The sequence below is a fragment of the Pan troglodytes genome, chromosome 21, assembly GCF_028858775.2.
Source record: "Pan troglodytes isolate AG18354 chromosome 21, NHGRI_mPanTro3-v2.0_pri, whole genome shotgun sequence".
In the NCBI taxonomy this organism is placed as follows: Eukaryota; Metazoa; Chordata; class Mammalia; order Primates; family Hominidae; genus Pan; species Pan troglodytes.
In genome coordinates this window covers 9,231,890-9,244,582 of record NC_072419.2, presented here as the reverse complement: position 1 = coordinate 9,244,582, position 12,693 = coordinate 9,231,890, and the positions used below count along the sequence as shown (strand labels likewise).

The 12,693-nt window shown below is 43.0% G+C and overlaps 1 protein-coding gene across 1 annotated transcript in view; it reads right to left on the bottom strand.

The window, feature by feature from the left end:
- TMC2 (transmembrane channel like 2) overlaps positions 1-12,693 on the bottom strand; it is an 86,779-nt gene that overhangs the window by 31,988 nt on the left and 42,098 nt on the right. Inside the window, exons 9-10 of the mRNA XM_009436705.4 lie at positions 9,760-9,948; positions 1,496-1,675 (exon numbers count right to left, since the gene is read on the bottom strand). Coding sequence (XP_009434980.2) covers positions 1,496-1,675; positions 9,760-9,948 — 369 coding nt within the window. The remainder of the gene's footprint in view (positions 1-1,495; positions 1,676-9,759; positions 9,949-12,693) is intronic.

The window sequence follows — 12,693 nt, the reverse complement described above, 5'->3', positions numbered from 1 at the left end:
CAGTGAAAGCTAGCAAATGCCACAACCCTACCATCTAGCTTCTGCTCTCCCCTGGACAGAGTCCTTCCAAAATTCCCTTCTCAGGCTTTCAATATGTACAGGAGAGGCTGTAGTTCTTGGGTCTTTCCCATGAAGTTATCTTCTACTCTAAGTCAGCATTCATCCGTCCGTCTGTCCATCCATCCACTTGTCTATTCATCCATCCATCCATCCACCCACCCACCCACCCATCCATCCACCCACCCACCCACCCATCCATCCATCCATCCATCCATCCAAGCATTCAGCCATCCATTTGCATCTATCCAGTCATTCATTATTCTCTTGAAAATAATTTATTCAGGGCTTCTTCTGTGCATATAAAGTAGTGGTGATACAGGAGTGACCAAGAGAGATGGAGCTTCGCTCAGAAAGATTAGAGTCTAGTAAATGACGGAGATGAACTGGCAATTACAGAACAGACTGATACGAGCTGTGAGAAATTCTCTCTGGGAAAAGGAGCATCCACATCACACAATGGGGGCCACAGAAGACTTCCGGGAGGCAGTGACAGCTGGGCCAAAACCTCAAGAAGGATTAGTCAACTAGTCAAACATGAGGAGAGGGGTGGAGAGAGAGGCAAGATAGAATTTTGCCCTGTGGCAGAAATGTGAGGCTCAGGAGGGTAGAGCAGTCTCCTGGGTAGGAGGGAAGCCAGAGATGAGTGGGGAGGAGAGGTTAGGGCCAGATTCAGTCACTTCCATGCTTAGAACAGTTTCCTGTTAGCATCAGGAAAAAGTTCCTACAGCTCAATAATAAGGAGGGAAGGGGTGGAGAAGAGGGGCATCAGCATCATCGGGCCCTCCTTTGCTCTAAATTTTTCACTCTTCTGCTCCACTCCAGTTCCCTGTTGACCCAGCTGTTCCCTCTGCCTTTTCCAATGTCTGCTAAGGTCCCCAGGGTGGGATCTGGAGCTCCTCCTGTGCGCTGCCATGCTGCCCTGGGCTTGCCACTACTGAAGCACATCCCACAGCGTGCTGTAATGAAGTCTGTCTCCCAGCCCGGTGTGTGAACACACTTGGGACAGGACTGTGTCTTCCTGTCTGCTCTACCCCAGGGCCTGCCATTGTGGGTGCTCCATAATTGTGTGGTGAGCATTGATAAACGGTTAAGTCATGACATAGCCCCTTAGAGGACAATTACTTGGCTGTTAATCATTTATGGCAGCTCTGAAACAGTGTGGAAAAGGCTGAAGATAAAATATTAAGGTATCAAATGACATGTATATGATGTGAAAAAAGACAACCAGAGAAAAGGACAGTAAAAAACTATAGGAAAAGGTTAACAATGGTCATCTTTGGGTCATAGAGTCCAAGGAGTTTTTTTTTAATTTTATTTTTCTTAATTTACATTTATTTAATTAATATGAATTATATATAATGAAATTATTATATTAAAAAAGAAAATACTTGGGCACCAGGAATTGCAGTGGGGTGGAGGGTGTTGTTGTTTTTACCTTGAGGTGGACATCATCCATCAGGGCCAAGAGAAATGTGTAGAGGTTCCCCAGGAAGAGTGCAAAGATGCGTCCCAGCTGCCACTTCAGTCCAGTGCGTGGGTGGTAATTCTCCAGGGCAGCGATGGTTTCAAACAGAGGGGGACAAAACATTCCAAGCAGGGACATCACGATCTCTACCTGAGGAATCAGGAAAGCCTAGGTTGTGTCATCAACATTATACTTGTTTGGCTGCCATCCCTGCACTCCCATGGCCATCCATCTCCACTTCTCTGCTGCCCCCTCTGCTGCGCCTGGAGATGCCCTGGGGTCTACACAGCTTGCTGTGTGACCCTGGCAAAGGCATCAACATGCCCTGAGCACTTGGCCTGTGCTTGCATATCATAATTGCTGTGTGACCAGATGGTATAATGGTTGTTGTTACTAGTATTGATGAAAATAGCACTTTCTGGCCAGGCGCAATGGCTCACGCCTGTAATCCCAGCACTTTGGGAAGCCGAGGCAGGCAGATCATGAGGTCAGGAGATAGCCAGGAGATCCTGGCTAACATGGTGAAACCCCGTCTCTACTAAAAATACAAAAAATTAGCTGGGTGTGGTGGCATGTACCTGTAATCCCAGCTACTTGGGAGGCTGAGGCAGGAGAATTGCTTGAACCCCGGAGGCAGAGATTACAGTGAGGCGAGATTGCACCACTGCACTCCAGCCTGGGTGACAGAGCAAGACTCCATCTCAAAAAAACAAAAACAAACAAAAAACAACTGCTCACCCAGTGGAAAGTAAATCCCTGCAAATTGCAAGTTGGTCAACTCTTCTCGGCTGGTCTTGACTATCCCACTCTCTCTCACACCGACCCTTGGCTTGGTTTCTCATCATCTCCGTAACTGTCCATGTAGTTCTCACCTGGAGAGCCATCACTGCCCCATATCTACCACTGCCCTTCATTATATGTTTGTGTAGTGTTCAGCCTAATTCCTGCCTTTGCCACAAAATTCCACTGCCTCTTCAGCTCTCATGGACAATTCCATCTGTAACCTAAAACACCTTATTCGATCACGGTATTCCTGCCTACTGTTGTTTGTGCTTTGGTTTATTCTTGTTGAGCCTGCATCCTAAGGAAACTGCAATCCCCTTAAGGGTAGAATTCATCTTGGGCATCTTTTGAGTCCTTCTCACAGCTTAGTGACCCAGTGAAGGCTTTGTGGAAGGGACGTTTTTCCTTTCTTACTCTATTCCTCAGTTCTCCCATCCTACAGAGGGGCCACCAAAGTCCCTGTCTTTCCCATATCTTAAACCCATTCTGACCAGGTCAGGAGCTACACTGGGGCCTCTAATCCACTGTTGGGAGTGTCTGAGTTGATGTCCAACTGCACTGATCCAGAGTGGGTTAGAGGTAAGCTTAGGCAATCAGGAATGAGGCCCCCAAAACAGACTCAGAGCCAGACAGGTACTGGGTCCTAATCCTGACTCCATTGCTAATAAGCTGTGTGTCTTAAACTTTCCGGTCCTCAGATATTTATGCGAAAACTAGGACTAAGGATGCCTACCCTGCCATAGTGCTATGAGGCATAAATAATAGGCATAGAGGTCTATTGTAGGTATTCAGTTAATAGTTTTCTCCTTTGTCTTTCCTCCATCTCTAATTTATTAAGCACTTACTATGTGTGAGTCACTGTGCCAAATTCTAAAGTTGCAACAAAGGATAAAAAGTCACACACACTCTGCCCACAAGAACTTAAAGTAGATGTAAATAATTCCATAATAAGTTAATCATTACAAAGGTAAAAATGCTGCAAAGGGTAAATACTTTAAGTATATAATAGAAATAAGGATATAACATTTAAACTCATACCTGAAATTATTCAAGAGAGATGAGAGTGTGTGAGAGAAGGCATCTCAGTAGAACAGAGGCCAATGGTGCTGCAGTTTAGTGAAGATGGGAAGAGTAAGAGTGACTAAAGGTACAATTGGGGGCTAGGTGCAGTGGGTCATGCCTGCAATCCCAGCACTTTGGGAGGCTGAGGCAGGTGGATCACCTGGGTTCAGGAGTTTGAGACTAGCCTGGCCAACATGGCAAAACCTCGTCTCTACTAAAAATACAAAAATTAGCCAGGTGTGGTGGTGCGTCCTGTAGTCCCAGCTACTTGGGAGACTGAGGCAAGAGAATCACTTGAACCTGGGAGGCGGAGGTTGCAGTGAACTGAAATCATGCCACTGCACTCCAGCCTGGATGACAGAGCAAGACTTCATCTCAAATAATAATAATAAAAAATAAATAAATAAAAATAAGGGTACAACTGGGAAGGTAAGTCAGGGAAAGACATTTAGGACTTTATCCTGAGAGAAAATGATGGTTTTCATGGTGAATGCATCTTCATACTAAAAATAATAACTTGGAGTTCTGGGAAGATAAGATAGCCACAGCATGAATTTCTTTTTTTCTTTTTTTTAAAGACAGTTTTGCTCTTGTTACCCAGGTTGGAGTGCAATGGCACAGTCTTGGCTCACTGCAACCTCCGCCTCTGGGATTCAAGCAATTCTCCTGCCTCAGCCTCCCAAGTAGCTGGGACTACAGGCATGCGCCACCATGCCCAGCTAATTTTTTGTATTTAGTAGAGACGGGGTTTCACCATGTTGGCCAGGCTGGTCTCGAACTCCTGACTTCAGGTGATCCACCCGCCTTGGCCTCCCAAAGTGCTGGGATTACAGGCGTGAGCCACTGCACCTGGCCATCACAGCATGATTTTTGAATCTCCCGAATCCCCATGTAAAACTGGATAAAGCAATTAAATAATAAAATAAAAAAACACATAGACAATGAAGCTAGGTGTCCTAATGAATCCTTAAATACAAGTGGCTACAATACAATGCAAATTACCAACAGCCACAAGTACTTACAGAGTTCATGTCTGGATGAGAGAAGGTCAAGAGAAACAGTGGGGTATCCAATGAATCTGAGAACAGGAGGATGTCAAAATGGCTAATAGGTACTCAATGAAAAGCATAGTGGAACAATCTAAGAACAGCAGCTGACACTGTGAGGAACTCTGCTCGGTCCGATAATAGGTGAGTGCAAGGTCATTCTTGGTTAATCTGGAGATGAGCTAAAACAGCCTGGGCCTCTTGAACTTTTGAAATTTGTCAGTTAAGCTCCCTAACAGGACAGGGCACAACATGAAGGAGACTATTCTGAGAACAGAATTGAAATTGAGCAGAGAGAGGGAATATAGATAAAGGAATGGGAAGGTCTAGATAAAAAGTAGAAAAGGGATGAGAGGCAGGAGCTCTCTCATCCAGCAAGCCACCATATATTTTGAAGACTTCATAAAAACAGTGGAAGAGAGAGCTCCGTTAACTTAGGAAAGTCATCCTGAACCATGCCTCACTAAAACTTCAGCAAAACTAACTTTATATAAAAATGAACAGTGGAAAAGTTTTTTCTAGGTCAAATCCCATACAAAGTTATTTCAAGGAAAAGAGAACAAGAAGTAGGTTAAACTTTCAGATAATGAAAACGCACCAAAAAGTAAGTTGTATAAAACAGTTAAAAAATTATAATGAGTATTCAAAAACAGAAAACTGAAAGATGTTAAGAAAATATAGGTCACAAAACAATATAAATAAAAATTAGAAAAACCCAGAAAAAGGGTGACAGAATACTGCAAAAAAAAAAAAAAAAGAAATTAAGGGAAAACTATATTAAAATTGAAGAATACCTAAGAGAATCACAATTGCAAAACATAATGACAATGACAAGAAAAAGATAAAAAGGGGGAGAGTTTTAAAAATAAAAAATACATGAAGAAAGAAGTTAATAGGATTCAGGAGAAAACAAGATATATTGAAGCGAGACAAAGAAGATTCAACACAGGTATAATAGGAGGTCCTGAAGAAGAAAACCCAAAAAAGGGAATAGAACAAATTTAAAAAACCTATAATTCAATAAATCTTCCCTTAAATGAAAAACAAGATTTGAATCTGCCTAACATTTTAAAAAACTTTTGGGTCTGGTATGGTGGCTCACACTTGTAATCCCAGCACTTTGGGAGGCTGAGGCAGGCAGATCACTTGAGGTCAGGAGTTTGAGACCAGCCTGGCCGACAGGGTGAAACCCTGTCTCTACTAAAAATACAAAAATTAGCTGGGCATGGTGATGCGTGCCTGTAATCCCAGTTACTCAGGAGGCTGAGGCAGGAGAATTGTTTGAACCCAGGAGGTGGAGGTTGCAGTGAGCCAAGATCGTGCCACTGCACTCCAGCCTGGGTGACAGAGCGAGACTTCATCTCAAAAATAAATAAATAAATAAATAAATACACTGTGTACCTGAGAATATCAAGAATGACCAATACCAGGATGTATTCTTAAGTAAAGTTAATGGACTTTAAAGAAAAAGGAAAATAAATCTTGGCATATAGGTAAAAAGAGCAAGTCTATCATTTTGCCTTGTTTTCTTGTATACCAGGTAACCTTTGACTTCTTTCTGGTCATTGACTTTAATAATTATTTATGGAGTTCTCTGAGGCCTAGATATGTACATGCTGAATTAGAGAGGCTCTAAGCTTGGTTCTGCCAGGTACCTGGTACACTACCATCTACAATGCTTCAAACCAAAGTCAAGGTCTGACAGCCCCAGGTACAAGTCTGCTCAGTGGAAGGTCTGAGGCCACAGGCTCTGCGGACAGCACCTTTTCCTTCTCTTTTCCACTTCCAGCCTAAACAGCAAGCTGCCCTCTTAGTAGTTACTGGAGGTGGGAGGAGGGTTAGATCAGGTTCACCCATACCTTGAATGCCTTAACTCCTGGGAGAGGGGTGGTGAGGTCTATTTAGGGAGATTTTCCCCTCCTGCTAATATGGAAAAGTCCTGGTTTGGAAACTTTGTCTCTTTGGACTTTATGGACTGAATCGTGTCTCCTCCTCCCTCTCCCACAAATTTGTATCTTGAAGCCCTAACTCTCAATGTGACTATTTGGAGATGGGGCCTTTAAGGAGATAATTAAGGTTAAGTGAGGTCACAAGGGTGGGACCTAATCCAATAAGACTGGTGTTCCTATAAGAAGAGGAAAAGATACCAGAGATCTCTCTCTCTCTCTCTTCATGCACATGCACAGAAGAAAGGTCACAGAAGGACACAGGGAGAAGACAGACACCTGCAAGCCTCAGGGGAAAGCAAACCTGCCAACTCCTTGATCTCGGACTTCCAGCCTCCAGAACGGTGAGCAAATACATTTCTGTTGTTTAAGCTACTCAGTCTGTGGTACTTTGTTGTGGCAGCCTATATGTTTTTCCTTCTATACTCTCAACACTTTACTTCCAGGACACTTCTGACACCAAATGTGTCAGACACATTTGACACTTCTGACACCAAATTTTTTCCCATACCAACCAATTTTCTGATACCAGCTGCGTAGCGTAAAATTCAATTCAATTCAATTAAGACACTAACCAGAGTGAGCACAGACTCCACAGGTGAAGGGCTCAGTCCCACAAGGCTGCCCCCACTTTGGATGCCAATCACAAGTATTAGGTCACCAGGTTACTGGCAACTTCTGTTCGATTTGGCTATAAAGCAGAGATTCTCACAATCCCCTTCTTGGGTTTGGTCATTTGCTAGAGTAAGCAAATCATTCAGGAAAACAATTTAATTACTAGATTATCTGTTTATTTCAAAGGATATAACTCAGGAATGGCCAGGTGGAAGAGATGCATAGGGTAAGGTATGGGCAAGGGGCTTGGAGCTTCCAGGCCCGCTCTTCAAACTCTGCCCTTTGGGTTTTTATGGAGGCGTCATTATGTAGTCATGATTGATTAAATCACTGGCCATTAGTGATCAGCTCAACCTCAGCCCCTCTCCCCTCCCTGGAGGTGACGGGATGCGGCTGAAAGTTCCAATTTTCTAATCACTGGCTGGTTCCCCTGGCAGCCAGCCCAGATGCAGAGGTTATATAGGAGCTTTCAGCCACCAGTCATCTTACTAGCATACAAAAAAAACACTGATCACTTTAGAGATTCCAAGGGTTTTAGGGGCTGTGTGCCAGAAACTGGGAGCAGACCAATATATAATAAGAAATATATAATAATATCACAGCCCTAGCAAACTCATATATCATAATTTGTGATCCTAATGTCTCAAAATAGAGTCACTCATGTCAAAAAGCATTAAGCCCATAGTGAAATTGTTCCGCCCTCTCTCAAAGAGATAAGCATGTATATAATGGACTGAGGTGATAAGCAAACACCTGCTGCTGCCTGGTATTTCCTGAAATTAACTGGTAGAGAATGAAACGTTGGCTGAGATAAAGAGAACAGACCCATCTGGGAGGATCATAAAAGCAGCCAGGACCTGGCCTTGTTCAAAAAAGCCTTCGGAGGCTCTGCCCATGGGAACTCTGGAACCTTCTCCCGATTTTGGCAGTGGCTGCTGGAAGCTCTGCAAGAGAGAAACAGCGATGCCCGCTTCTGCTGGCCAGTGCCTGAATGACTTCTGGACCCACTTGGCTCATCTGTTGATGTGTTGGTCTCCGGAGCCATCGTTGTGGTTTGTTACCTCCCTTTTATTACTGCCTGTGTGTTGAACATTAGTGGAGTGACTGATGGGGTATGAAGGCCTGGAAATAAATCAGGAATTCAAGAACTGCTAGTTGGCTATTGTGAAACTTCCCAACTTAGGACAGAGTCAGCACATCAAGGCTGCAGGAACCTAATTAACACAACATAGGCTAAGACACTGGCCCTAGTGGGATGGAACTAGAGCACAGGAACAAGTGTTTGAAAAGTCAGCATTTGCCTTCAGAGCATAAGACTTGGCACTGATACTCCCCTTATATTTCTGGTCACAGGCTTTCACTTAAAATTGGTCTTGGGGGTCTCTCACTGTGTTTTCAGATCCTCAGTGTTTTCAAGGTATGCTTTTTCTTTAAATGAGCATTTTTAGGGCTTTTAATTAATTACTTGATCCAAATAACCTAGGCCACCATTAGCGGAAACCACTGGCCCATTCTTTTATTTTAAACCTTTCTGTGTCCCGATGTTTTAGATGGGTTAATTATAAATAGCACATAGCTTTAACAGTTTTGATCTAATTATTATTGTCTTCAAACTGTAGCATCAAATCCATTTACATCTGTTAGAATCACTGATATATTTAGACTTAAATCTGATTTTGTGCTTTATATTTGTCCTCCTATCAATTCCATATTTCCTTTTTTATATCCTTTCTTGCTTTGTTGGGGGAAGATAGGCTGTCTTCTTTTTTTAAATTGCTGTTTGAATGCAAGATAAACTCTTTCTTATTATTAATTTATTTAGCTCATGATTCTGTGGGGCAGCATTTTTTTTTTTTTTTTAAACTGGGCTTAACTGGGTCGTTCTTTTGTTGGCCTTACCTGCTGATAGCTGATGGCTCCATTCAACTATCTGGTGGTTTACTGGCTATTGGCCAGGGTGGGGAGATAACTGGACCATGTGTCTCATCATTCAGGAGGCTAGCCAGAGATTATTCACATGACGAAGGTCTCAGGGTTCCCAAAAGCAGTAAAAGAGCAAGTCACAATACACAAGCACTTTTCAAATCTCTGCATGTTTCATGGTTGCTATTGTTCCATTGGCTAAACCAAGTCACATGACCAAGCTAAGGTGGATTCAAAAGATGGAGGACACAGATTCCACCTCTTCGTGAATGTGCAAAGGAAAGCAAAGGGATGTGCATACAAGGATAGGAAGAATTTGTAGCCATTTTCACAAACGACCACAGATGTCAAATTCCGAAAGAGGTTTATGGATTCTGTGTTATCACAATAAAACCTTAATGTGTTTTATTGTGGAGCTTGATGAGAAAACTCGCTCTATCAGATATTAAGACATAGTGTAAATGCATAGTATATCAGTTTGTTATTTGTGCAGGAATAGACAAACAGGAATAGAAAAGAGAGTCCAGAATCATACCCATGCATTAATAAACACTTGATTTACGATGTATGGCGCTGCAAAGCTGTGAGGAAAGGATCGCCTCATTAGTAATTGGTGTTGCACAGGTGGCTATCCAGTTGCTAATCCAGTTTTTCTAGTTGTAAAAGCCAGTTCCCAAAACCTAATAATAGGTGACTTTTTCTTCAGGATATTCATGCTATTTGACTGGAAGGGGATGTAATTTCACTTATTAAAACAAGCCTATAATCCAGACTTTCGATAAATCAAATGAATAGCATAGGAACCAGTGATTTCAGTATTTGCCATCAACCTTCACTTCATCAGCGATGTTTTTCTTACCTCATTCCTTTCATACCAGCTGACATTCTGCATTTTGGAGAATTGCTGGGATCGCTTAACCACAAAGTAAATGAGGTACCCACTTCCACACAAACAGCAGATGATGAGAAAGTTGGCCAGGACACGAAGAAATCTTGTCAGATGGATATTTTCTTCTTTGTTACTCTCTTGTTCATCCACTATTGATTCCTTAATGTGTGAAAATGAGATGTGCATAAATGTCAGGCCAGAAATGCCAGAACCATGGCTGTTGGGTCCCTGAAAATAGTACTTTCTATATTTCCAGAAATGAAATAATACAGAGGAGATGATGTAATGCCCTGTGCCCTATGGATAATTATTTTCTTTAGAAAAATATGTTTGTTGTTATTGCTATTCCAGTACATATAAGAAACACTTAGATTTCTTAAATAGTCACCATGTGTCAGACGTGGTACTTTCCGTGCATTGTCCCTCTTTTTTTCTTTTTTGAGAGAGTTTTGCTCTTGTTGCTCAGGCTGGGGTGCGATGGCGCAATCTCGGCTCACCACCTCCTGGGTTCAAGTGATTCTCCTGCCTCATCCTCCCGAGTAGCTGGGATTACAGGCATGCACCACCATGCCTGGCTAATTTTATATCTTTAGTAGAGATGGGGTTTCTCCATGTTGGTCAGGCTGGTCTCGATCTCCTGACCTTAGGTGATCTGCCTGCCTCAGCCTCCCAAACTGCTGGGATTACAGGCATGAGCCACTGTGCCTGGCTGCATTGTCCCTCTTAATCCCAGCAACAAACCAGTAGAATAGTTACTGTTATTACCCACATTACAGACCCTAAGGCCCAGAGAGATTTCAGTAACTGATTGGGATTATGTTAAGTCTATAGGTCAAATATATTCCAACTGAATCTTAAAATATTGAGTCTTCTAATCGAGGGTTGGCAAACTCATTCTATAAAAAGCTAGATAGTATTTTTGGTTTGCTGGTCATATGGTCTCTCTCACAACCACTCAGCTATGCCATTGTGGCATGAAAGCAACCATAGACAAGATGTAAATAAATTGGAATGCCTTTGTTTCGATAAAACATTATTTGTAAAAGTAGGCAGCAGGCTGGATTTGGCCTGTGGGCCATAGTTTGCCAACCTCTGTTCTAATCCATCAGCATAGCATATCTCTCCATTTACTTAGGGTTTCTTAATTTCTTTCAGCAATATTTTATACTTTTGGTGTAATGGTCTTGTACATTATTTTGGTTAAATTTATGTCTAGGAATTTTATAGGGTTTTTTTTTGGATACTATTAATAGAACTTAAACTTTTTTTTCTTTTTTTTTTTTCCTGAGACAGTCTTGCTGCGTCGCCTAGGCTGGAGTGCAGTGGCATGATCTTGGCTCACTGCAACCTCCGCCTCCTAAGTTCAAGTGATTCTCCTGCCTCAGCCTCCTGAGTAGCTGGGATTACAGGTGCCCACCACCACACCCGGCTAAATTTTTTTTTTTTTTTTGAGACCGAGTCTTGCTCTGTCACCCAGGCTGGAGTGCAGTGGCACAATCTCGGCTCACTGCAAGCTCCGCCTCCCAGGTTCACGCCATTCTCCTGCCTCAGCCTCCCAAGTAGCTGGAACTACAGGCACCCGCCACCATGCCCGGCTAATTTTTTTTGTATTTTTAGTATAGACAGGGTTTCACTGTATTAGCCAGGATGGTCTCGATCTCTTGACCTCGTGATCTGCCCGCCTCAGGGTCCCAAAGTTCTGGGATTACAGGCGTGAGCCACCACACCCAGCCACACCCAGCTAATTTTTGTATCTTTAGTAGAGGCAGGGTTTCCCCATGTTGTCCAGGCTGGTCTGAAACTCCTGACCTCAGGTGATCCACCTGTCTCAGCCTCCCAAAGTGCTGGGATTACAGGCATGAGCCACTGTGCCCGGCCTTAAACTTATTTTCAAATTGTTTTCTGTTAGTATATAAAAATTGATTTTTGATTATTAAACTTGTGCCCTAGACACAGAGTAATTGGTAGAACCAGGATGAAAAATGAGCTCTCCCAGACCCCAAAGTCTTAATTCACAGAATTTTCACATCTATTCTGTTATACAAGTATATTATGTCTCTTTTAATAAACTTACAAAAGAAGTCATTTTACTTCTCACATGTTCAAAGTGTTTCAAAGACATTGATCTTCTTTGTCCCTCTCTCACAGTCCTGGAGGAAAAGTCAAAGCCCCCAGTCACCCCTACCCTGGCTTTGGATGGAAGTGGCCATAAGCCCCCCATTGCTGTAAGAAGGAGAAGGAGAGGAGACAGAGTCAGCTCCCTGCTCCATGCACTGCAAAGCCCACCGGGCTCTAGGGCTGGGAAACCCATGCTGTGAGTTGCTGAGCTCAAGCCCTTTTCCTAGTGGGTGTCCCTGCCATCTGCAGGCATCAGTCAGTGGACAGCAGGAAGGAATTCAAGAGAGGAGAGGGACAAAGAAAAGAGAAGGAAGCACAGTTGCAGTGTAAATGTGAGCTTTGCTAGGTCCTGGGGGAAAGAAAGCTTGACTGATCAGACAGGAGAAATATTGAGCCATAAAGAACTTGGAATGGGAGCTGGGTGCAGTGGCTCACACCTGTAATCCCAGTGCTTTGGGAGGCCAGGGAGGGAGGATGGCTTGAGGCCAGGAATTTGAGACCAGCCTGGGCAACATAGTGAGAGACTTCATCTCTACAAAAAATAGAAAAATTTAACTGGGCATGGCACTCCAGCCAGAGTGAGACCTTGTCTCCAAAAAATTTAATTAAAGAAAAAACAAAACGAAGAACTTGGAATGGTTTTTACAATCACGGGGGCAAAGTACAATGTACAGTGCTTCAGCATTACAGCTTTGGCCTCCATTCATTTGCTTCCCAGCTGGATGGTTATTTTATATGAGCTATAGTTCTGTAGACCTCCTCAAACCTCTCTTGTAAAGAAATTAT